Source organism: Paralichthys olivaceus, chromosome 10, assembly GCF_024713975.1.
Source record: "Paralichthys olivaceus isolate ysfri-2021 chromosome 10, ASM2471397v2, whole genome shotgun sequence".
NCBI lineage: Eukaryota > Metazoa > Chordata > Actinopteri > Pleuronectiformes > Paralichthyidae > Paralichthys > Paralichthys olivaceus.
In genome coordinates this window covers 10734075-10761715 of record NC_091102.1, presented here as the reverse complement: position 1 = coordinate 10761715, position 27641 = coordinate 10734075, and the positions used below count along the sequence as shown (strand labels likewise).

The window sequence follows — 27641 nt, the reverse complement described above, 5'->3', positions numbered from 1 at the left end:
AGATTGACTTCCAAAAATCTTCCAAACAGCCCAGCACAAAGCACAAAATAACAATTCACTGGATTTATAAATTGGCTGCACTCTGAGTTCTCTTTTGACTGATAAAATGTGCAATTTATATGCACTAAAATCAAATGACAAATGCCCCAAATAAGTGACGTGGCTGCTGCGTATCCTCCTGACTCCTGCCCGTCGACCTGCTCGCTGTCTCCCTGCTCTGCAGCTCCGTGCTCAGGAACTGTTGAGCAGTTTTAATTATGTATATAATCAGGTTGGGGTCAACATATTTCATGCCAAAAGAATGATGCGTATTTAATGACTCTAATACATTACCATCTCTTTGCAATCTCACTGACGGAGTGCTTGTGAGTTTAACTACCATTAATCAGCATCAAGGTTTGTCTATCTGGAGAAAAATAGATTAAGGGAGGGATTTTTTTCATATGGGCGCATTACAAGAGCTCCACATTGTCCTAGTTAAGAGCTATGCAGAGCAGGTTGATAGATAATGGTCACCTCGAGGCTGCCTAATAAACCATGTTAAAGGACTTGGGAACACGACATTACTGAGTGTAGTTTTTACAATGCAAGATGTATTGGCTTAATATAGTTACTCACTGATGCTTACCTGACTAAATGCCCCTCACACACAATCAAGGCTGCCTGTAATCAGTTATGTTGAGGGGGGACAGGCGTGTTTTTGAGGATGTCTTTGAAGTGTTTGAGACTTTTTTTTGGTAAATAGCGAGGACATCAGTCACACTGAGACGAGTTTAAACCTGGTGATGTCATTCGGATTAAACGTAACGTGTCCTGTGTAAATAAGAGGGAGTGAGCTCACTTTCCCCTCTGGCCCGTAACAGTCACAGAGCCATAAAAGAAAAAAACCTGTGACTAAACTTTGGATGTGTTTAATAGGCTGCTTTCAGACATGCACTAAACTCCGCAGATCCATTTTCTCCAGAGGAAGAGCATGTGTAAACGCAAATGTCAGATTGAGAAGCTTCGCAGTTCCTTCTGACTTTCTTCGTCTGGCCTCGGTAGAAAGTCAGGAGAATACAATTTGTGTGAACTCAGAAGTGGATCCCCAGGTGTGTTGTAAAAGGCAAAAAGGCAAATCTAATTCTCCAGGATCTGCAGGAGATGTCTGAAAACGACTGTACCGTCTACAACTTACCCTTATTTAGTGGTTGTTATTCTTGTTATATGATGCAGTCAGTGGCAAAAGAATCCAGACAGTTATTGCAGTTTGCCACACTGATATAAAATTAGCATTTCTGATCAAAATGTGAATATTTGTCTGAAGCAGCAGCATGGGGCATCCTGTTGGCAGGAGGTCTGAGGCTCATACTGTATAACTGAAATGTCTTGTGTTCATATCTGACCAGGGGGTTTGTCGCACAACACATCCTGAAATAATCTTCAAAAAGAACACGCAGCGTCACAGTGTGGTTATGGTGCGTTTGTACATATTCCAAAAAATCACAGATATACAGTATGAGATAGTGTTGTGAATTCATTACAGTGTTTTTGTGAGTTAAGAACCATATTATCATACAAATTGTTAAAAAGGTACTTTGTGGACTAATGTGAAATATATTCAGATCATATTTATGGAGCATGTATTATTGAATGTAGGTTTAAATATCTTGCCATTTAGTAAATATCAGTATTGATTCTGGTCACACATTAAACACATTCTCATTTTTTCACATTGATTTTGCATATGAAATTTTGAATATTGAGAAAATGAAAATCCACGAGTTAAAAATGTGATGTTTGTTTCTCACTTGTGAAAATAACAGTTGAGGCATTAAAAATGTTCACAATACAAACATTCACAATACAATTCAACAGCACCGTCAACTGCAGCCTCTGAAATGACCATGCATCTGAATAAACACCTTTCTGAAAAGTTCCAACACCAACTAAACATTCTAACCTTCATGAAAGGGGGCTATATCGCAGGACATCTGACTGCAGTAGTTTAAGCTCGGTGTACCTTGTAAACTGCTCACATTTTTCTTTCTTCCTAATCAAAATAAGATATTAAGCATATTTGACAAGATGATTTGGAGGAAGTTCTTTGACATTAAGTACTCCTCCACTATGCAGTGTAAAATTCATTGAACTATCTAATGAGCCTGAATTAGATACAATGCAAATGTTTCATTTTAAAAAAGTTAAACCACCTGCACTGGTTTATATTATATCACTCCCGACTGGTCAGATACCTGATTATATCTGTACTCAATTCTTCTGTTTGCTCAAGAAAAAACAACAACAACACAATAAGAGCATGCAAAGCCAACATCTGTATTGATGTAAGTCCTGCGATCCCGTCGCACAAAGGTCTTGGCGGGCCGCGCTCAGTAAACTGAGACACACAGGGAGGAGGAGCCCCCAGCAAGGCCCACAAACAGTCGAATGAAAAGCGACATCAATTTTGGCACAGACAGCCTCCGTCACACAGATTAGGCAGGCACAATGCACAGGCTCCTTATCTCCAGCGGCAGGAGGAGGGCAGGCAGATCTGCACAGGATGGAAACATTCTCATGGACGTAATGGGCAAAATCAATTGTTGCCCTCCTCAATCAATGTAGCCCCCACTTTCACTGTTCAGCAGCTCACCAGTAATTGAAGTTATCCTTGGCCTGTAATGACTAGCTAAAGCACAACCATGACAAAGTTGAAAGTGTGTGATATCAGTGAGGGTGCCAGCAGGGTGGAACGTGGGACACAGTGTGTATTCCTTTGTGTGTGTATGTGTGTGTGTGTACATGTGGTGCACCCCCCCCGTTCTCTCATGTATGTCTACAGCAGCCAGCTGGCTCTTACCCGAACGGTCCACGCACGGACCTCATCTGGTCCGGCAGTGAAGAAGTACTCCAGCTGCAGGGCTGCATAGCCTGCCTTGATGATCCTGCTCAGGGCGCTGGTGGAGACAGAAAATCCAGCTTGAATCAAGGGGTATGAACTGTTTAAGTATTCTTTATTGCTACTGACGCCAAGACAAAGTTCACTTCAGCAGCAAGGCCCCATTCATTCCAATATAAACTCATTAAGTGAATAAGATGGGTCACTTCGCTCCATGTGAGACATTCAACTCTCCAATGGTTTCTTTGATTAATTACAAAGCTTGTAGACTCATTTAGCATTTTTAAGAATTCAACCCAATGCCTTGTCCTGCGTCGAGAGAGGGAAAAAAAATCTGCTGTCACAATTTTTCTCTCCATAGAGGTTTTCACACAGGAACAATAAACCCAAAATGCCCAAGTTATAATTATACCTACAGATGACAGATGACAGTTAAAAACTTAATTTAGAGGAAAACCCTTTGACTGAGTTGTTCGGTAAGAAGAGGGATCCTTTTCTTTATGATGGTAATTACTCTGCCATTTATTATTCTATCAGCACATGCAATTAAAGGAGTGCATGGAGGACACAGCTGATAATAAGTGTGGGGAGACTGAATGCTAATTAACCTCTGCGTCTTGTGCTCTGTGCAGTACTTCTGCATCTCCTCGTCGCTGGCGTCCTGGAGCTGGCTCTCCAGGCCGCCGCTGAAGGGGATGACCAAAGCCCCGGGGTCATGACTGTCCACCCACTCCTTGATTTTCACCAACCTGTGTAAAAAGAAAAAAAAGAAAACAACGGCCACAAGAACTAGTTGGACAAGACTTGATTAACACGAAAGTATTCGCTCTCTGCCGGTTGCATGCATATTCATGAGAGCAGCTGAACATATGAGTGTTTGCAGGAGACTGCACTCCAAAGACGGCTTTTCCATCCGAGTTTGACTTTTGTTTCCACAGAAGTTTCCAGCTAAACGTTTGATGTGACTGACACAAATTTAATTTGCCCTCCGTGACTTGTAGATGGAAAAGTTGCAATATGAAAATTGTTTTAAAGTATTAAAAAACAAAAGTGCTCATTATGCAAAATAAAAAAAATGAAAATATATATTGTTCAAAAATCATATTTCTTAAAGCCATTTCAGTTTTAGATTATATTACGTTGTTCAACGAATGTTCTAGATATTGCCTGTATCTTTAAAAAAGAAACTATAACACAAGGTGATGCACAAGAATTATGGAAAAAATTAATGATGACTTTAAAAATGACTAGTAATATTCTTATATTGTATCTGTAGATTGTATGTAATCAGTCAATCAATCAAATTTTATTTGTGTATGCCAAATTCACAAATCACAATTTGCCTCATACAGTTTAAGAATCTGTATAATCTCTACAGGGATCCCAGGTTTAAGATTCCACACTTATTATCTTGCTTTGTTGCAGAGGTTGTGTTAATTACTATTAGTATTTTATCTGGAATTCTTCCTCTGTTTTTTTTTTATTGAATTAATTGAATTGGACGGAGGGCAGACACAGTCTCTGGGGTTTGGATGTGTGACTGATCTGTGATTACAAGACAATACTTTGTTTTTTGATTTTTTTTTTGTATTATATTTTTAATTTTAACTCCCTGAACTGTAAGCTGTGAGGGAATGATATAAAACATACAAAACTTCCATCTGGAATATTACGCAGAGATATAACGTAGCGCTGAATTGAAGTAAAAGTGCTTTAGAATTGTATTTAAGTAAATGTACGTTGCTTCCCACCACAATTTGCAACACCAACAGAAAGCTTCCGATCTTTTCACATTTTTCTATAAAAGAATAAAATAAAGTTGTTCACCTAATGAGAGTCTAACTGAACATTAACCATAAAGCCAGGAGGTAGTAGACAAGCTAACCACAACGTCCTCTCCACTTATAAACTTCATTCTCTCAACTGCCTGAGTTTTTTGTTGTCTTGCAGTCCAGCAGGACACCTGACATTGCAGGACAAAGATATCCTTACACTTAATGGTAACTTGCAGTCAGAACAATATAAGGGGGTTAGGGCAATTATGAGATTAGCCCAACAAGCTATTGGGCTGGGATTGGACAGGTTTTAAAGAACAGCATCACACAAATCCATTTTCACACGGCGGCCCTGACAGAGCTCCTGGGCTGGATTGATTCCAAGGGGTCCCCGTCATTATCTGTAATCCTAGTTTCCTGTTTAAAGCCCATAACAATCAAAGACTGGGAGGGACCCGACCACCTCAGTCCCACATCTATTCCAATAACAATGTCACCGCTTTATCATCTACAGCACCATATCACTGCTGCTACCTAATGATTATCAATATACAATATATGACAGAGGACCGGCTGCAGGAAGATCACAGTTTTGCTTTGATTGGTTGTTTTTCCCAACAAGCCACAGGGTAAATTTCAAATGCCTCATATGCCAGTTTGTCTGTCTGTTCAGATGCACATCTATTAAGAGCCGTAACCTAATATTTCCCTCTCTGCTCACACTACACTGTATACACAGAGCTGGTGTGCGTCTGCCGCTGATATAAGGTGGCAGCCGATGTCTCACCAACAAAGGACAGGAAAATAAAACACATTTAGTCAAATCCAAAACCCTGAAAACACAGGAGATGGCAGGCGCTCCGAGGAGGGAAAAAAATCCAATCTGAGATAATAACAGCTGTAGTTTGTCACTTTTAGCAGCACAGCTGTCTATTTGGTGGCACGTTATTTGCATTCCTCAGGTATTGCGTTCTCTACAGGCGGCTGAATAATGATTCACAAATCACTCTCTCCACACCAGTCAAGGGCTGTGATCCTTTGAATAGACCATTGTACCTGAGACTGTAATTGGTGAAGACTTGACAGAGCCGGGACCAAGCTAGCCAAGTAACAAAGAGGCTCTTGGTGGAAGGCTGAGGGATGATTTTAATAATGTGGAGCCGAGACGGAGAACGTGAGCTGCAAATGAGCACGGGGGGTTCTCTGGGTCCTCGCACTGAGTGACACGGGACCAGACAAACACCTTGCACCAGGAACATGAAACTCCCCCTTCTCCCAACTCTAGAAACAAAGCACTGTCAATTAAGAGCTGTGATGCTCCATCAACATGACTCCCAAAACCAGTCCTGTCAACTTCATGGCCGCCGCGCTGCAAGTTGCATTTATGTCCTCACCCAATTATTTGTGTGGATTTTGGTGTAAATTGGGGAAAATGTTTATGTAAAACACACAGCTAGTGTTTCTATCTTCTATCGTATCTGTCTGTCATTCATGCAATTCTATAGCATACATGTAAATCTGTATTCAGGCAAAATGTTATGTGTCCTATAGATCAAGGCCTGTTCACAACTATGCACATTTTATATTTCTCCTTTTTGCTTATTAGCAATATGTTTTAAGAGAAAACAGATATTAATCTACAGGCATTTGAGAATTTGAATCTATAGTGAAAACCTAAAAACGTTTTAAAAGACTAAGCTTCCAAAAACATGTGTGTGTGTGTGTGTGTGTGTGTGTGTGTGTGTGTGTGTGTGTGTGTGTGTGTGTGTGTGTGTGTGTGTGTGTGTGTGTGTGTGTGTGTGTGCGCGCGCGCTTGCATGTGTCCGCGTCTTGTCAGTCTCCCATTATGTCCCAGCATTAAGTGCACATCTCTCACTGCTCGGTTAATAGAAAGATTCAGCACTTTCTGCTCTTGATATCCCTCTCTGAACAAATGATGCCTGAAATTTTTATTCTTTTTATAATGGAATTCCAATGGCCTTTGCTGCAAATCAACTGGAAATTTTTGCATATCAAGTGGGAAAAATTAAATGTTAACCACGTTTTAATGTGATTAAGGGTGACAGGGACATTATTTCTGCTAATCATTCACCGGCTTGAAAGCTCAAACAAGTCTCAGTGAACGAGCTGTGTTTGTGCTTTCGCCTGCTGCTCTCAATACAAAGCAAGGAAACTTTTGCATGGATAAAATTATTATTTTTTTTATTCAGCATTATATTTTTTATGTGTGTTTATATTACATTAATTACCAGCTGTCATCTTAATTTTTTTAATCTTAATATTTGACACCTGCTGTATTTACAATGCCTCTAATCTAAAGCACAACGCATTGTGGAAAGACAAAATTAAAAAACAAAACCACTGCACTCTGAATGGAGGTGTCCCACTGGGGCCCACCCTCTGGAGCCATAGTCTATTTGTCTTTTTTTGTGTGGGAATCCTGGGGGGGGGATAATTCCTGTGTTTCCACATGCCTGAGGCTTCCCTGGGCTTTGTCAGAGCTTTGATCTGCTTAAATGGCTCAGGAGGGGAAAACAATGGGAGCTTCCAAAGTACATGGGCAGCTACCTGAGACAATGACCTGGGCCTGCTTCCGACACACATTCATACAGGTTGGCCTTTATTATGAGTGCTTAGCCCGGTTAAGCCTGTGAAAGGTGGGCCATCACCTCCAGTTTGTGTTCCTTTCAGATGCAATTGAACGCCGAAGAATAATCCACTACCTACATCCCCTGAAAACACAACAGGTCGAGGAGCCGAGTCTTTTCACAAATCGTGGCAGCTGCTGCCTGGCACGCCTGGCACGCCTGGCACAGACTCATCAAGTAATAAACCTGTGGGCCCCCTCTGTGCTGCTGGTCCCAGGTTACAGGGACGAGCATCCTTGGGGGGGGTGAGGATGCTGTGGCACGCAGCACACACACTAACTTTACCCCCTCCTCTTTCTTTCCTCCGTGAAGGGAGACAGAAATGAGAGGTATGAGCTCATGGTGGCTTTTGAGGCTGGGAAGTCGGAGGCTCTGTGGGAAGCTTTTCATCCTCCCAGTGGTGAGCCCCTGAGCGACAAGAGTGCAGACGCTCTCTGCTCCCTGTGGCCGTGGCTGCATGGAAAGGCATTACACATCAGTGTCTGAGAGTAGAAAGAGGAGATCTGACGCACACACAAACAGACACACACAGGCGCACACAAAATCTCCAATGTTGTCAACTTCTTTCAGCCTTCAAAGCAATCAGCAGCTGAAGGAAACATGGTGCAGGCACAATGGGAGAAGCTTTAATTAAGAGCATCATCTCACATCACACCTCAGATAAACCTTGAGGAAGTGCTGGTAACAAGGTTTTTTTTTTAACAACTTTCTTTTCTTTCTAAAAGATGAATCTTGCAACATTAAACGTTTGCACATGATGGATAAAACCCTAACAAACACACCATTCCCATTTTTTTTTGTGTTTTGACGATGGATTTTGAGAGCACATTATCATAGCCATGACTTTGTTTCAGTCTATTTGTGAGGGTGGTGGTGAAGAGGGTGGTGGTGAAGAAAAAAAAGAGGCAAACATCACAAATTCAAACAGTAACCCAGACGAGTACATTCTACATCACCCAAAATAATTCTCCATATGGGGTATCCACTGTCATTTACAGCAGTTGACTGGGCGAGAGAAAATAAGGGGGCTGGGGTAGAGTGGGGGGAGTCATCAAGATGTGACAATTGTGACAAGAGCAGGCAAAGTGTAGCGCCGGAGAATGCCACACGGATTTCTCCATCTCTTCTTTTTTTCCAGGATGACAGCTTAATGTCTACCACATGCAATATTTATTCTCATCGTGTGTCAGACTGTCTAGCTGTCCTAGGGAGTACAAAGAATGCCACTTATTAGAATAAAAGAAGAAGGAAGGTAATCAAGGACATATGTAACATCAGCCAATCATGCCCCCCTCCATGGCTTTTTTCCCCATCCTCCCCCCATTCACAACAGTTCAACAATAATCCTGATAATAAGCATTCAGGAGCTGTATGTGGCAACACTAAATTCATTTATTTGTCTCATTAGAGCTGCCAACCTTGCAGGCTACTCACTGTGGCAAGCGTGTGTATTCGGCCTTAACCTTATCGCAAAGATAATAAAAAGCACAGCTCGACAATCAAAATGTATCATTAGAAGGACTTGAAACTGGCATTTCTTTTTATGTCTGCGATGCCGTGGCTACAGGCGTCAGGGGGAAACAATTCCCACGGCGCCCCACGGAAGAAAGCGAGCATGTGCTGCCACAGAGGTGTCTACATACATTATGAACTGCAGGAGACTCACTCAGAGTTAGCAACCTTGGGCCTGATAAATGAGGGAGAAGTGACTTGGATTTTTGAGGAGCAAACTGATTTCTCGCAGGATCAATAGAGAAAAAACAAGGGATGGAAAAAATAAAAATAAAAGGTCTCTCGATTTAGTGTCTGTCTCATTTTAGTTGCAACAGCAAAAACAAAGAGGGTGACATGTCAACAAAGTCCTTTCATTATCTGGACTCGGGACAGTCAATAACCAGGCTTACTGGACCGACAGGATTTTTATTAGCGGCATCTGTTTCGGTTTTACGCCACAACCTCTCCTGTTGTTTTCTCTCATTGAGAACTATAGCTGAAGGCATCCATTAGGAAAGACTGTGGCCATTAGGGTACACATCTTAGCATGGGAAAGTGTTTCTCATGGATCTCACACTGCACAAGGAGAGAGTGGACGAGGGCTGTGCACGAAACAAAACAGAAAAAAAGGGAGCAAGTGATCGTACATCTCCCACAGCACTTTGAAAAGTGAACTCCCTCGATGGTAGTTCCTAAAATCTTGGATGGAGCCAGTGGTTTTGCACTCAATAAAGTTTCAGTTTAGTGTTTATGGGAATTATGGTTTGGAGTAGCTGGAGTGGGCTGCAGTGACTGCTTTCATGGAGTGGCTTTCAGTGAATCATAGCAAACCCCTCCATCGCCACCACCATCACCAGCCCCTCCACCCCCCCCCCGTCCCAAAGTGTTGATGGGTATGACTCAAAGAAGGCTGTTTGTCAAAATGATCAGACAACAACAACAGAGCATGCTTAACTTATTACTGGGGTTCTTCAAAACAAAAACATGAATTTAACAAAATACGTGTCAACACCAAAGCTGTGCAGATGAAGGATCTGTTTCTCCATATGTTCTGTGTGAGTAGGTCTGAAGCTCTGCAGACAGAGGGTCCGCAACTGTCACAGTGAAAAATCATGCCAGGGCTTCCTCCACTTTAATTGTCAAAGCTCCTCCTACAGGCCAACTGAAGTATCAGACATTTCCCTGCCGTTCTCCTTCCTGAGTGACTGTGGCTGGATTTCCTTTCACAAACATGTCACCTCCCGCCCACCTGAGACATTACTCTTTAAAAACAAAGGTGTTAGAAATAATTTCCTACAACTGCTGAGTTTTCAGCAAATGTTATTAAATGTTAATTCATTGGTTTTCAGGCAAAGATTGATACTGATTTACTCCGCTTATAAGTATTTATGGCAGCAAGACAATGAATGCGAGACTGAGTCAGAAGTGTCCGTGCTCACTGCATTATAGAACAAGTCTGTGAGTGTACCTATAGACAGATGTGTTTTAAAAATGAAGCTCTGTGGCACTGAGGAATAGAAGAAACCATTATGCTCAGTGTACACAAACAACATTGTCAGATCAATTAATTAATCCATTTTTGTCTTTTTACAGATTTGTTGTGAATATTTCAAGCCTTCTCCTTTTAACAAATTCATTTCCTCAGTTTGAAGAATTCAGACAAGGACTGATCAAACACAAGTGGTAAGTGTCCTGATTACATGCTGTCCATAAACAAGGTGTCATTTGAACTTTATTGTCATAAACATATTATATGTATTTTATTGTATTATCATTTTCTATCTTTTTTATACATTCACATGATGTCTTATTGACATCACCCTGAAGAACAAGTAATTTCTTATCTTATATGAAATAGCTGATGAGATAAAAATAAAAATGTTTTTTGCAGTAAACAACACAAATATCACAAAGATTAAAGTTGTTGATGGGAAAATCAACTTAATTATTTGACTATTTCACTTTCCTGAATCATACCAAAACAGAAATACCTTATCTTACATAGGCTGAGAGGCAAACAATCCAGATGTAGTTCATAAAAACAAAATAATAAATAAGTTTGAATGAAAGTAATATAGCTGTACTTATATAAATACATACCATTACCCCCCCCAGGACCCCACACACACACACACACACACACACACAAACACACACACACACACACACACACATATATATACTCTGCAGTTCTTACACTCACCAGGAGAACTCGTACTGCAGAAGCACTCACAGACAGGTCACGCTTGCTAGTTTCCTTAAAGGTCAACACATGTACTTAAGAGGCACCAATTTACTTTAATGCACATTGTCCAAGAAGAGAAAAATATCAGGGAAAGAAATGACAAGAAAGAAAAAGATCACTGCATATCTGAAGGATTCTCAGCTGTGGCTCTTGCCTTGACAAACTGTGACTGCTCTTCATTCTCTTCAATAAATATTTGATATCAAAATAAAGGGTGATAATGATGATGAGGGCCACATGCTTAATAAACAATATCTTGAACAAGTGAAAACATACTAACGCTGGATAGGCTGCAGCCACCACATCATCAGCAGTGACCTAATGACCCTCTCTAACACACAAACTACAGTATGCAACCAAGTCTTCCAGGCAGCTCACTGACGCCGGGGAAAGAGGAGAAAGCCTCTCGATAGACTCTTGTAGATGCCATTCCCTATCATGCAATGCCTCTCAGTAATAAACACATGACAAATACGGCCTTAATCATTTTTTACGAGCGGGGATGTGCAGGGGGCAGTGCATGGCTAGAGGGGAGAGGGGAGCGGTGAGCAGCAGGCGGCCCCATCCGCACAGAGGAGAGGGCTGTGTGGTAAAGTCTCCTCTGGAACATCACTCGGCCAGAGTCCCTTTGATCTCCACACCGCAATTACGCCAGCATCCAAATGAGCATGGAGTCGCCTCTGAAACAGACTTCAAACATGCACATGTACGCATTCTTATACACATACACTGTATAGGATTGGAGCCATGTGCTCCTCTCAACAGTAAATGATGAACTGTCTCCAGCAGAGAACCTGGGGATGAAAGGAGGCCTTGCTCCTCGTCTGATCCCTCCATTAATGATGGCTTGCTAAAACCAATACTGTGTATTCTTGTCTAAACAAGGGCAGCCTGGTATGTGGCTCCCACACTCCAAAGAGGATGATCTTGGTTAACAATAAACTGTTTTTTGGAGGCTCAAAAAGTCAGATAAAACTACTGTAATTGCCCATGTGTGTCTCTACAACCTGCTATTAAGTGTCTGTAATAGAAAAAAAAACAATAACCTTCAGAGGAAAAACCCTAAAATCATATTTGGTGAAGAACGTTGCTAGAATAAACGACACTAACCTAACGCCTGACTGGCAGCATGCACTCAACAGAACACAGCAAATATATAACAACAAAAAAACAAGTAGTGAACCCCGTGAAATGTCCTGACTGCTGTGTCCTGAGAGACACAGATAAAATTGGCTTATTTGCCTCATAGGATTCGCCATCTTTTTCTCCGCACATTAAAGCTGAGATTGCAATTTGTCTTGCTGTTTGCTTTGAATAGTCCTTAACCGTATCATCATCTCAACTGCGCCGGTGGAAAAACACGGGAGCATGGCGACAGCCAAATGGCAGTCTGGCGTCTCTGCTGCAGACTAGCTGCCATTAGGGCTGAGAGCAGCATTTATTGTACAATTAGGGCCAACTAGATCTACCTGTAATCATCTCCATACAGGTGTGAGCTCCTCTCTGGACAAGGGAAGTGACTCATCACTTGTCAAACATCAACACTTTGATGTCGGCATTGTTTATCGGGGAGCCCTCAGGACACCTGAGCACTACTGTCTGCCTGCTTTAAAAAACGCAAACAGATTTATTGCATTTCAGACAGTTAAAAATCTCTAACACACACACACACACACACACACACACATACACACACACACATACACACACACACATACACACACACACACACACACACACACACACACACACACACACACACACACACACACACACACACACACACACACACACACACACACACACACACACACACACACACACACACACACACACACTGAACAGGAAGAAAAAAAACTTCTGTTTCTACTGATGACGGATGTTCCACATACCATGAATCATTTGATTTATGACTTCTCTCCCTCCTCCCCTCTGTCTGACAGTCATACTTTCGTGTCAGGAACATTTTAACAAACAGTCGTAGGTAAACAACTCGCTCTTGTAATACAATGCTGCCAAGTAAACCACTAAAAACAAATTTTGTAAGAAGTGACACCACAAGCCTAGAGGGCAATTGGAAAAGTGTGATAACAATCCACAAGTTGGTGTTATTGACTAAACGGCGGTAGTGTGGAAAAGTAGCCCTTTCAGATGTAATGGATGTCTAACACCAGCCGTCCAGATCATCTCTCACTGTGGCCAGATTACTTTTAAAAGTGTGGAGGATCATAGTGCCAAAAACAAAAGAAAGATTTGTCTATTAGTGCATTTAAGGTAATTCTCTGTCAGTACAAATTCCTGTTTATTAGAAGTAAAGAGCAAAACACACAACTGAGTAAAAGCCTCAGTTGTTATTGAGAACTGGTGGAATGTCATGGCTGCAGAATATGTGTTTAGAGCAGAACTATTTCAGAAAATATTTCGGGAGCTTTTTTTTTTTAAAGTTATTATTCGTCTCCACGTGATGTGAATTATTAGTTTGGCTTTGAAAGTACATATGTTTGTTTTTGTTTGTCATTTAATTCCCTCACTCTCTTTGATATTGTATGGAAATGAGAAATTTTGATGGGAAATTGAGACCATATGTTTGCATGTGCTTAATGAACTACAGGGTCTGGAGGCTGCTCTGGGTTTGCAGGGGTTGGATGTTGTGTTGGGGTTTACTCATGTGCCACCTCCAGGCGGATCCTCTCGCAAAGATATGACTCTCTGTCAGCGTGAGACCACAGTCAGTAGATCAACGGGGCGAACTGACACACCCACACTTCTCACACCCCGGCACATGCATATGCAGAGGCATGCACGCATGCTTTTTAGAGCTGTAACACAGATTCAATCAAAGTTTGTAGAAGTCGATGTACGTTAGTTGAAGACAAGCTCTGTGGGAATGATTAATGGATCGGTGAGGTGCCTCCAGCACTTTTGAAGCACTTACCATTTGTTCTTTCTCCTGATGTAGTCTTTCTCAGAGAGGTTAACAAGGTAAATCATTGGTTTGGATGTCAAAAACAAGTATTTGTTCAACACATCGATCTGTGATCAAGACAGACAAGGCATGTACTGAGAGTCCAAACTTTTCTAAAGGAACCTTTGAGGACAGCACAGACTTCAGGTCTGGTGTTTAAGCCTCTGTGGGGAGCGACTATAAAGTCTTTAAATTAAGATCAGCAAGGCCAGATACAAACAACACAAGAATGTGCATAATATTAACATGTGATTGGTACAAAAGATATGTTGCTCAAGAACAAGAAATGAGAGGGCGAAGCAGTTGTACTTTTTTTTAGTTTGGATAAAAAGATTGAGATAAATCACATTAATAGATTTGACTGTAACATGAAAGGCTTACCTCCTTGTCGTTCCAATCCTGATAGTAGCGGATATGTTTCTTTTTATGCACTACCCAGCTCTTGATTTTGCACATAACGTCCTGTTTGGGGTTAAAAGAGAATGAACAAGAAGCCATTAAAGGAGATGAAAAAGAATATAAACCCAGCAGGGTATGGGGTAATTATTTCCTAAATGCATGGCATCCTGATGCCAAAATGAACAATGGCTGTGCTCGCATTCAAGCAGGAGTGGCCTGGCTTTGACGGGGGATAGCGTGTGCGAGACCCCCTTCCCTCCTTTAAATCATGACAAAATGCCTTCTGGGGTGTCTCAGTTTAACACATCAATATTCCAGCGGGACTGTTTAATGAAAGGATAGAGAGAGAGAGAGAGAGTCTAAATTGGAAAGAGCGAGGAAACTAATTGGAAGTTGGTTAGTTAGGTGTAAATTATTGGGCCTTCCTCGGGCACTTTGCCGAATGCAGTCATACTGAATAAGTAGTCGTGAGGTGCCGAACAAATTATTAAACGTTTCCTCTGGAGAAAATATTGAGCATTTCGAGCAACGTACTGTATGTTGCGTTCATTTCCGAGGTACTTGTGGGTTGAGACCACAAGCAAGACTGGGCCTCGACAGGATCTGGAAGCGGAAAAGGGTGGGAAAAAGGGTGGGAGGCAGTTATAAAATTTGTAATAAAGAAATTGAGCCTATTATTGTTGATCCAGTCCCACAGAAATTAGCGGAACACATTCTTTTTGTTCCTGTCAACTTGACCTCCCCCTTCATATAAAAACTTCCCCACCCCCTGCAACACTCCCCCTACCTCCTTTTCCCTCCCCAAACCCTTGCAGCACTTCACAATCATACTCCCTTTTGAAAGAACTGAGGAAAAAAATCCTGCCAGAGCCTCAATTACACAATGGCAGAAAAAGCTCCACACACTGACCCCCAGCCAGCTGCATTCACTCTCTGCACATCTCTCTCCACAGGAATTCTAAAGGCCTTTTAGTCAGGCAGCCAGAGTGCAGCCAGCGGGAGAGAGCGCAGGAAGAGCTGCATACACTCCGCCCGCGCCGGCCCAAGTCTTCACAGAGAGATTAATCATCTGTGAAATGGAAACAGCAAACGGCCGGTGACACAGGCCGAACCCGCTCCAGGTTTCCCTCATCAGCTCGCAGCCGCCGTGCAGCGTTCCTCTAACAGGCAGGTGTTAATAAAAGACATATAGGTCCCACAGGGGTCAAACACATACGCCTGCCACCATGAAGCGCCGCTGGTGGGCCGGCTTCTTATTATTGTTTTGTAAGGATAGGGATTTTGAGGATTCATATGGACAAAGGCGATGCAACATTGTTCTTGTAAACACAGCACCAGCAAAATGGTTTTGAATCTTAATAAACAATGCGTGTAACAGTGTGCTCCTGCATGCAAATACATTCAGCATAAAATTCACGATGAAATACAAAGCATCTCTTAAATTGCAATAGCAGATCATTAATATAGTATTTTACAATAAATCGTAAATTCTTGATTCGGCTGTTTTTACCCTCAGAAAATCACATTTTCTTCATATCTGCAACTGTGAGCTCATTCTGAATTTCTTTTTCATTAACTGTTCCCACGACATACATTTTAGTTTATAATGTTTATCATCTCTATATGGATTTTGTCTCATTTCAACATTTTGTTTCAGCAGTCCATAAAAAAGTAGGTAAAAAATGTTTTTTAAGTTTCCTCAAAACACTTAACAGACCAAAAATATTCAAATGATTTGTTTTTGAGTACACACTCAGGTATTAAATTATACTGCATAATTATATACAAATACAAATACATATTCAAGATTTGATAAATATAGACAAAAATGTAGATATATGAACTCAGGCCACTTAATGTAACTGAGCTGTATTTTTCATGGAGACATATGTGATTTTGTTATTACTGTTAGAAAATCTTACAATTTTTAAAACTCATTCTCATGTAGTTTGAGTCTTATTTGATTTTCACTGTCACAATGTAGGACAATGTATTTGAGTTTAAATCCAAATTGTCTCTCAAGTGTCAATGTCATTTTGAATTGTATCAGATTTACTTGTGTAATAATAAACCAGAATTCTAAATGAAGAAATAAGTTTCCCTCTCAATTTAATGTCAAAATAGCATTTTTTTTAATCTACAAGAAACAGGATAAAAGTCACTTTTGCTCATGACATTTAAAGTCCATCTAAAATGGCGTTACACCAAATAAACTACAAGCATGGTTGTTTTTTTCATATAGATGCACAGAGATAGATGTGTATATACATGACATAAAGATGTGTACATGTGTCTGTGCACAGCCACAGCCTGTGAGACAATCACACACACACACACACACACACACACACACACACACACACACACACACACACACACACACACACACACACACACACACACACACACACACACACCTCCCCATCTAAAAGCTTGGTGCAGCCTTTGATAAGTGCCATTCTTTGCCATCTAAAGAGATCTTCTATAGATCCTCACTTGCCGACGTGTGCACAACCTTTGACAAGTAATGTAGATCATTTTTATTCATTGCCTAAAATTGTTAGCAATTATGTGCGTAAACGGCCACCTGCCTGGTCTGAATGGCTCCTGTCTGTGGGGCTACAGGGGTGTGGGGAAGTGCTGTTGGCTGGAAAAGAAGGGGGGAGGGGGTTTAGTCTGAAGGGAACCAACCACGCAAGGGGCCCCTACAGCAGGTGAAATAGCCCCTCTCGTTAGCGTAATGAGTGGTCAGAGCCTCGGCGTGTTGGGGCCCGAAATTGGGCAAACCACTCCCAGTGAAAGGCCAGATCCCCTCGCGTGCGGCCCTATCTTATCCCGCTCCGGTGATGGAAGGGCATCATGAGACATTTACAGCCAAATCACTGCTAAAGTTGGGTGCTGAGCCTCATTACCTTAACAATACGACCACCTGAACGTGTTGTTCATCCACATAAACCTGACAGCCAGTATATGGATTTTTTTTTCTCTGATCCTACCCTGCGTTTTTGCCCTGCACATCATATGACCGAGCATCCCCTGTCAAAGACTATTCTAAACATTTACGGTATTCATAGCGAGGCATAGGCAGATATGTCACCCGCTGTATGGCCTTACACAATTTCCCGAGTTGCTGTAGGTGTATGAGCATTGAGCAAGAGCGGTGCCATGATTTGAGTATTACTTTAGATGAAAAGAGCTGTGTGGAAACACTTTCATTAGCCCAGTGCTGTGACCCAGGGTCAGCAGCTGAATAAGTAACTCTCTATTAATGATTTCTACAGCAGAAAACCCCTGACCCCTGATCACTTTCAATCTCAGAGAGGGAAAATGGGGCAGGGGGAGGGGTGAGACATATTGGAGGGAGATTAAAAAAAAAACCACACTTTTTTTTTTCCTCTCCTTGGCCGCGTGTGTGGGAGGGTGCCTATTTGTGCCTTGCTGTGAGGGAGAGCAAAGGGCCTGCTGGGACATTGACTCACATATTCTGGTTTGAGTTTCTTGTCACCGCCTCTAATGGCAGTCTTCTCCAGCTTGTCAATAACAGGGCCGATCATCTCTTCATCCTTCAGCCTCAGCTCCTCGTGGATGATCTCCATGTCCCTCACTGGGTCCACCGTGCCCTCAACGTGGATGATATCCTCATCCTCAAAAGCACCTGCAGCGACGGGACACAACACGGCTTCACGTGAACACTTGCAGTGCAACATAATGAGTGACATGGACTTCTTGAGATCAAATGTGATACTATTAGATCTAGTTCAGTGACCTTTTAGCTTTAGCATAAAGGCACAGTTTGGGGGGGGGCACAGGATAAGAAATGCAATAAAATATTCAGGATTATATTATATATAACTTCTTTAAATGTCTGAACTGTAAGAAACCTGCTCAAGTCTACACCTCCATCTTAAAACTATGAGCTATTCAGTTGAAAATATGAGAAATAAACAAAGGAGTTTGATTTAACAGAAAAATGTCAATGATCATAAATGACAGAGGACAGTCTTACACTAATCGCTGGCATCATCGCAGTTGCTGTGCTGGTGATTATATAATGAGGCTCTGAAGCAGAGCTGGGGTGGGGGGTGTACATCTGTCACATGAGAGTGACAGTGTATAGTGGACGCTTCCCCTGAATGTTATTCTCATGCTTTAATTTATAACTCATACTCATTTGTGAACCATTTGTTTTGTAATCTGTGGATTATATGCAGTGCAATATAAAATATTGTCAGGAAAATGAGCTTGATTAAAAGAAAAAATAAATCATAGAAAGGACTATTGGATTGTAGCAAACCAATGGAGCTAGTTTTAACTATTTCATAAACCTACTAGCCACAACTTTAAAGATCCAGTGTGTTGGATTTAGGGACGTGGAATACAAATTCATAGTAGTCTGAAAACATTTTAATTACAGTGTAATTTTTCCTGAAATGAAAAATCATTGTGTATTTGTTATCTCACAATGAGCCCTTTAAATCTGTCATGTACACACTTGGAAAGAAGGGGTGAGGCAAGGGGAATTTAATCGGTTATAATATGCAACTAGTGGCTAGATGCCACAAAATCCTACACACTGGAAAGGACCTGTCTACGTATACTGTGTAGGTCTCACTCATGCCACCAAGGCAACTTGACTCATGGAGACATGGACTGGAGAAGACAGGTGTCCTGTTGTGTAAGATTTTAGCATCAGATCCTTTCAGTTCTGTAAGTTTGGAGGTGGGGCCTCCATGGACCCAACATGTTTTTCCAGCATGTCCCACAGCTTTGTCAACACCTTGTCATGCTCCTCAAACCAACCCTGAACACTTTTTATCTTGCTGAAAGAGCAGTCAGAGAATACTGTTGCCAAGAAGAGGTGTACTTGGTCTGAAACTAGGTAGGTTGGTGATCCATGGAAGAAACATCCAAATGAATGTCAGGACCCAAGGTCTGTCAGCAGAACATGTCCAGAGCATGAACTGCCTCAGTCGTTTTGCCTTCTTCCCTTCTTCCCTTGCCATCTCTTCCCGTGATATCAACAAATACAAAAGTCAACCTGCCTCAACCAACCTACCCTATCCCATTGCTCTATCGTCCACTTCTGATGTCCACATTTGGGACTTTTGGCAGTGGAGGGATTCTGCGAGGGCACTGTGACCAGTCATACGCCGCAGGCCAAAGTGCACTGCACATTAGACAGTTTATTATGGTCAGCATTAAGGTTCTGAGCTATCCGAGCTACAGCAAGTGTCTTGTAAATATATTTATAAACGTAGTTGAGTAAAAAGTACAACATTTTCCTCAAGTGTAATGGAGTAGAATAGTGTCAAGTTGGAATACTAAAATTAAGCACAAGTAGGCCTAACTCAAATGTATACTTAAGTACAGTTTGAGTAAACAATCACTGGAGCACCTTCTCACCAGCTTTATATAAACCCTGCTTTTGAATACACTGACACATTCAGCAAATCAGTCAACAAAAGTGATTTAAGTGACATGAAGTATCACATTGTGGCATAATGGGAATGCCATCTCTTTCAACAGGGAAGTGGATGTCAGGCAAATGATGACTTGGCTTTAAGTATTGCTGTGTTGAGGGACACTATGTTTGGAATGTGCATGGTGGAGCCACTAAACGTTATCAACAATCCACATTCAAGCATTGACGCCTGAGTGTGTGACGGGCTGTTGACAGGTGAGGCCCCGCGAGGCAACACCACAGTGATCAACATTACTCATCACGCCTGTCACATCATCTCTCAACAAGTTCTAACAGTGAAACACGTAGAAAATATTGATGAGTCAGATAGCTGTGCGTAGGTGACATGATGCACAACAGCATTACTAATATGCAGGCAACTGTTTGCAGAGCTGCATCATGTGTGGTGTGTGATAGCATCTCAATAGAAATACGTCTGAAGAGAGGTTTGTACAGCAATAAAGTTGTCCAATGCCAGTCCACCAATCCGATCAGGGTCCTGGTTTCTTGATAGAAGTATTAGAAGAATTGCAACAGAATTTTGTAGGTTTTCATAAACACCAGAGGACAAATGACTAATATGATCCCCTGACTTTTGCTCTCGAGCAAGACAAAGCCTCACATTTGTGATTTAGAGTCAAAGGTCTCAACAACCATTGGAATGGTTGCCACTTCCTCCCACTAACCAGAAATGAAGCTAAAATGTCCTGGGTACGAACGCTGATATGTTGCGCATATGGAGCCGGAGTTTGTGCAGTAGTGATTGGGGGACAGGGCACTGGTGGTGAAGTCCCATTCATACAAATGTTGATACACATCAAATAACTAATTAAAAACAAACTTATCAGAACGTATACTTCCTACTTTGACTTTTTAGTTAATCCAATGCCCCATCAACTAACATTGAGGAGGTGGGGTATATACTGCCGCCTGCCACCAGGTGGCAATGGAGACACTTTGGCTTCACATTTGACACTTAATATATATACAATATTATTCTCATCAACAAGATAAATCATAATGACTAGCATGCTAATATGTGACATGTTAAATATCACACCCACTAAACTTCAGCATATCAATATTGTACTTGTGAACTTGTTAGCATGCTAACATTGCATTTAGCTCAAAACAATGGTGTGCTTAAGTGGTCTCACGCACCTGCTAGCGTGTTCGCAGACCAGTTCTTAGTGCTTTTATAATTGTAAGGGACACCTAATTGTAAACTGATCCAATATGAACACCCCAGTAATCTCTCACATGAACATCATATCTTGTTTCTGGGTTGAGAAGGGACAGAAGTGCCTGATTTCTAATGGAACTAAAATGCAGTGCTTTCACAATCTAGCATCATACATCATTAGCGGGCAACCAACAATCCTACACTAGCGCCTTTATTACTGATGCGAGTCAACAGAAGCTGTAGACTTTTGTGCAAGCTGTCATCCTGCACGTTGTCCTCATGGTGAAATGAACTTATCCAATTACTCTTTGCCTAATCAGACTGTTTTGGTTCCTCTCCTCTTGCAGAGGTACTCCACAGTATAAACAGTTCACTTACGCCACACAGAAAGGGGCTAATCAGTGGAATTATTGTTTTGCTGCTCCAATTTACCAGTTCCCTGTTCGGCACTGATTGGAATGAAAATGTTCTATTGTGTCTGCTTGAGCTCAGAATATATAACGCAATGAAATAATTCTGCAAGCTGCAAGAATATACATACATTATAAACAATTATGATGTACAGTTCTGATACACAATGGGAAATGCATGAGTCTTTTGTAAAATTGAGTTTATATTAATTAGGAGCAAAGAGGTTTGAAACAGGCTCACATGGTTAATAAACCACTAATGATTGGTATAAATCACTGTTAATGAAAGCGTTAGAAACAACAATATGGAAATAGTTTCTTAAAAAATATTTCTTATTCTGGAAAATAGACAGGTTTCAAAGTTTCTGACAACTGTTATGTTTCCTGACAAAAAAAACAGAAGGAGCAGTAGCAGCTGATCACTCAGTATTTAGTTATCAGCTGACACTCTCCTCTGACTGCCACATAGTCCAAGGTAATTTGCTTTAATTAATTTCGCCTAATTTAACATTCACATCGACTTTACCCCCCCAGCCCCATTCAGGGCTTAGAGCTGGAGAACAAATGCACGAGCAGAAAGAGAGGAGACATATCTGAGGGGGCAATCTCCACAATTAGTCTTTTAACAACTGGGCCTGGGTCAAGCTCTGTGGAGACAGCGCTTACGGGGCCGCAGAACCACACAAAGCTACACACAAGACAGTAAAACACACAATAAAACGGGAGAAGAAAGAGGTTGGAAAGGCCTCGTCTCAGGAGTCAGGTCTGTCTCACAATGTACATGCTGCTGCTTCATCTCAAATCGTGTGTGTTTTGAAGACTTTATTAACAGGTGCTCCTTTATTGAGAGAACAAAAGGATTAGTCTGTAGAGGGTGAGTGGTGTTCAATGGCCTGATTAGGGATCAGGCTAAGCTCTGGAAAATTATGGACTTACAACGGCACTGCAGGATGGTGTCGCCTGAGAAGATAAAACTCATATGTTATATTTAAAAATTAAGAAGTAAGAAAAGAATATGTACCTTGTACTTTGATCCTATTTCTACACTAACCCCATCATGTAAATTTCTCTGCATCTCAGGATCATTTTTATTTAGCTTTCTAGCACTATTTTAACATCTTAAAGCACCATAAGCGTCAGGTGTCAGGTACACAGACAAGTCAGTCATCTGAGTCGTGTCGAGATCAATACTGATTGAGCTGCTTCCTCTGATGTTGCTACCTGGGAGGATATGTGGTCAACATAATTCAGTTAAATTACAGTATTCATTGACATCTTACTTCCTGTGCATGTTTTCACTTGCAAGATGGGTAAGAGCACATCTAAAGAAGGTGCATTCCTCACACTGCTTTTAAAATGTTCATGCAAAGTCAGTGCCGCAATTCTCCTGGTATTCAGAGCAGTAAAAGCTATTTTATGGGTCTGTCAGGAAAAGCACATTATGGATGTCTTCCCAGCATTAAAACACTGGCAATGCACACACGGGTATTTATGTTCATTCAGGGAATATCTTCTTGACATTCATTTTTTTGGATACATGAAATCAACAGCAATTTGTAGTGCGCTGATTGTGTTACAGTTTTTGCATATGTCAATGGTGGATTTGAGCACGTCAGTCACTCATGTTTTCTCCATGATCCCACCATTTATGATAGATCCCAGTGAAATGTCATTAAAATCAGTACCTCACAAAGTGTCTATGTAATCTGCTGTCAGCTGTAGTGTCTGACACCAAACTAACTGTTAAAGTTGCATCTTTTCACTCTGTGTATTATCAGTAATATCACTGGCTGAAAAAAGCATATAAGGGAAAGCTGTTCAGACAAGTCAGTTCTGGGAAAAGTGAATGTGCAGGTGACACTTCAGTTTTCATGAGCTCAGACAGAAAACAGTGTTAATTCCCTTATCATTAGCTTAACCTCTGTCATTCCATTTATTTTGTTAAACCGCGGCGCATGAGAGTGCCGTGATTGAAAGGAACCATCATATGCACACCACTGTTGTCCCATATCATTCAGCGAACAAACCTTTTTAGATCCTTAACTACTATAGTGCTCCTGATTGCACAGGCACCAGCAATTTCCTAACCAACCGCCACCTGAACAATGATGTGTTCAGCTTTCAGGCCCTCCAGCCTTTCAAAGGTGAATCATTTCACAGTTTGGAACGAGATCTCCATAGCAACTCCTCTTTGAAGGGTTTAGAATCACCATCCAATAATTCTATGATCATCGGGCCTTGCCATTCCCAGTGGTTCTTTTCACAGCGGACAGGCAAGGGGGGCATGAGGAGGAAGCAGGAAGATTCTACAGTCTATTTCAGGCAATTCATCTTGCAGCCCCATTAGAATTCAAAATATTGCGACCTTCAATCACCAAGCATGTTATCTGGGGCCGTGGCGATCTCCAGTCAAGATGGGTAGACATTTTGCTTTAATCATCCATGATGAGTGGAGGCTGACAAAAACGCTTCATTCTCGCTGAAGCAAAATGCTCATTTAAATGCTGTGACAGCACCTCGACACAGGCCGAAAACACACAAAAGGAGGACGGTCCCTGTACAGCTGAATGAGCAAGGTTTAGAATCGCAATATTGGTTAAAACAACAAGTAACATAAACCAGGAAGCGCATACAAATACACACACATTCTTATCTAATTATTATCCAATTGTATTTTCTTTAAACAAATAATAACACACAAGGATGGCAGTTGCTACAACCCAGCTGAGACTGTCATACAAAAGTGTCTTTTGTCAAAATATGATAATAAAAGATATAAAAATATGATGAAATATGACATGGACTAAGAATGTAAAAGGACCATTTACGTACTTGTACTAAAAGCACAGGTGTCATCAAGAATAAATAGAAAGCTGCACATGAATTGAAAATAATTAAATTATTGAAAATAAAATATAGATGAAATTATAGAAAACCAAATAACAATGACAGCTACCATGCAAGTGAATATTTCAGAAAATGTTATTGTTAAATTTGTATTAACACTTGATCTCGTCATTTGTTTTCTCTATTACCTGTTTTTCATTCATATTTTTTTTTAAAGGTACAGTGTGTAGAATATAGTGATATCTAGTGGTGAAATTGCATATTGCATCTGAAAACCCCTCACTTCACCCTCTCCTTCCAAACATGACAGAGAACCTGTGGTAGCTTCAGTTGTCATAAAAACTCAAAAGGTGTTTAGTTTTTTTTTTTGTTTAGTCTGGACTAATGTAAAAAACATGGCAGCTTCTGTAGAGAGGACCCCCTTGTTGTAAATATAAAGTATTTAATATAAAGGGCCTTTTCTGGGGTAAAGAAAACTGCAATTCATATAATTTAGATGAAACACACTAGTGAAAACATCATAAGGATTATTTTATATTCAATTTGTGCCAATAGATCTCTTTCACCTAAATCTTACACACTGGACCTTTAAAGGACAGATGCTGCGCTGTATTATTTTAAAATTACATACTATACAACAAACAGAAAACAATGAATGTCTGCAGGCTAACACTATAGACATACATGCCGTGAGATGGGATCATCTCACTGTTGGAGAATGTCCTCTTGTAAAATCCACCCCAGAGGTCATCTGTGCATGAGCTTTTATAACTCATATAAACACTTTATTGTTAAATCATGTGTATGTGTTCTTACCATCAGTTTCGTATTTACAATAGTGCAGCTTTGCTTTGCCTATAATATTTGTTCATAAGCCTTTGAAGGATTTCTCCCCTTTAAACAATCTGTTGTCATATTTTAGACAGCAATATTGGTCGTTTTAAGACACTGATACAACAAGTGATTGCACAACCATTTGGCTGACACATTCATGCACACACATGGTAGTCACTCGGCTGACTCAGGTGTTTTTGATGTTTGTCGAGTTTGATAATGTGTGAGTTGGTGAGTGATCAGGCTAAAATTCCTGCAAAGCAGCCACCACGGCGTCAGTTAGGATGCAGGTTGGCCATAAATCATGAGTGAATAGTCGATCCAGTTTCAACACCTGTAGCTCAACAATCACAGTTTGATTTGTTGGCTATAAGCGATTAGTGGAGTGAGTGATGACTTCTGAAAGATAAACCTTCCAAAACAAATACCGTACTAGACGCAGTTAAGAGAGTTAATTCGATCACTCCTTTGCTCAGATTCAGATGTTCATCAGCTAATATTAATCAAGGTGAGTAGTGGGGATGTTTTCTCGAAAGGAACAAGTCAGTGTATTTGACATTTTGGTGACTTGACCTATCATTAAAGTCAGATTCTGGTAACACTCCCAAAGTGTTTGACAGGTCTTTTAATACACAAATTAAGTTGTTCATTTTCAGATTCAGTTATGTTTGTTCCTAAAGTAAAAAAGATAACTATCACCTACCATTAAAGTGCATTGATATGATCATAAAATACTTATCGGACTGTTCATACATTTATAGAAAATCATTTTAAGAAAGAAAACACTTGACCTATGTGAACATTAATTTAGTGTTACGTAGTTCATCTGCAGTAAAGTCAATGAACCATTGTATTTTATGACGGTGCTTTCCTGGTATCCAAGACTGCAAAACAAACAAGCATTTTCCCCTGAGCCTTTAGCACAGTGCTAGATCTTGTGGGCACAAGCCTTTTGTCTACATTTACAGTTAGTGAACATAAACTGTGCATTTGCATTGGAAGTACATACAGAATAGGTTTCCGACTTCTCCAGGGGCAATGGGCAGTTTATCACATCACTCCATTCAAAGTTAATGATCAGTCTTTCCAATATTTATCATTTTATCTTGAGAAATGCCTTAAATAAAGATTTACTTGTCAAATCAGTGGCTAACTAATTGAGAAATAGATTCAATGTTTCAGCTAAGGATAGGGTCAGGTAATATTTGCTAATGTAACTAGTCAATTTTTCAAAAAACTATCACAGTTATTTTCTAACGTTGGAGGACTGTGTCTCCTTCAGGCAGCAGAGGAGGGGAGGGGGGAGCCTCGACTTAACCAGGAGTTCAGGTGCTGAAAGCTTGAATATCACAGGGAGAGAAGAGGCAACGCCAAAAATAACAGCTACTTTCTAGTCGGCTGCCCACAACCACAGCCAGTCCCTCAAGATTAAATATGCTACACCACAGAATCTCCAGGCTAGATTCCTACTGAGTGTCGTGCAACTGTAAATACGTCTTCATTAGAAGTGAGCTAAAGGTTTCCTACGGTGAATTTGGGGGGGGGGGGGGGCGCTTCACCATGAGGGCATTCAAACATCTAATTGCTGGAAACCAAACATCTGGGAATAAAGCCAGGTGAGCTGGCAGGGCAGCTCGCAGGGAACAGAAGAGCGGATGAAGTAGAACATGTCTGTGTCTTGTCTCAGACGGCGAGGATCCAGCCGCGTTCTAGTGACTGCAGAAGCGCTGGGAGCACTTAGCCTGCAAACCATTTGGTTATGAGACCAGGGAACATGAGGCAATCATCAGAATCAGCTTTCAGGATGTCATCATGTGCCCTAATAGTTTTTGGAACGTATTGTTGAAAGCAAATCCAATGTTTACACAGACCTTTCAAAGTCATTAGAGGTTGAAAAATAATCGTAACGTCTACGTCTACGTAACTCTACTCCCTGGAAAAAAGGTAAATCAAGATATTACACTGTCATGCCTTTGTAAAACATCTGTAACATCTGTATTTCTCTAGGATTACTCTCATATAACAATTAAAATCATAACTTCTTAACAAAGAGCTGTAAAACATTGTAGGGAATAAAGCATTCAATGATTTTATAGACAGATCTGGCTGAAAATTAAACTAAAGTTTAACAAGATTACAAACTTTTCTTCATCAGATTCAGGTGTCCTTGGTTTGCACTAACAATCACGCTGAGCTGTTTCATGTTAACGCTGTTTATCTCTGTAGTATCTTTATAGACCCGTCTACTAATTATTACACAAAAAAACGCACCATTCCAGACACAGAAAAGTTTGATCCCCACAACCATATAATCAGACTATATAAAAGTAGTGGCTTGAGCTTTGCAGTCTGCCTGACACCAGATAGATATAATTACAAAACAAAACCAGCTATGTTTAATGGTTAACTTGTGAAACATACCACATTGTTTCCAAGTGAGAGTGGAAACAATGGTATGCCACAGCAGATAGATGTAAACACACACAGATGAGGAAGAAGAAG

General features: G+C 40.9%; 1 protein-coding gene across 1 annotated transcript in view; it reads right to left on the bottom strand.

Annotated features, from left to right (window-relative positions):
* Positions 1-27641, bottom strand: part of LOC109631366 (Obg-like ATPase 1) — a 39986-nt gene that overhangs the window by 3385 nt on the left and 8960 nt on the right. The window contains exons 5-9 of the mRNA XM_020090076.2: positions 17884-18059; positions 14387-14467; positions 13976-14073; positions 3487-3627; positions 2840-2936 (exon numbers count right to left, since the gene is read on the bottom strand). Coding sequence (XP_019945635.2) covers positions 2840-2936; positions 3487-3627; positions 13976-14073; positions 14387-14467; positions 17884-18059 — 593 coding nt within the window. The remainder of the gene's footprint in view (positions 1-2839; positions 2937-3486; positions 3628-13975; positions 14074-14386; positions 14468-17883; positions 18060-27641) is intronic.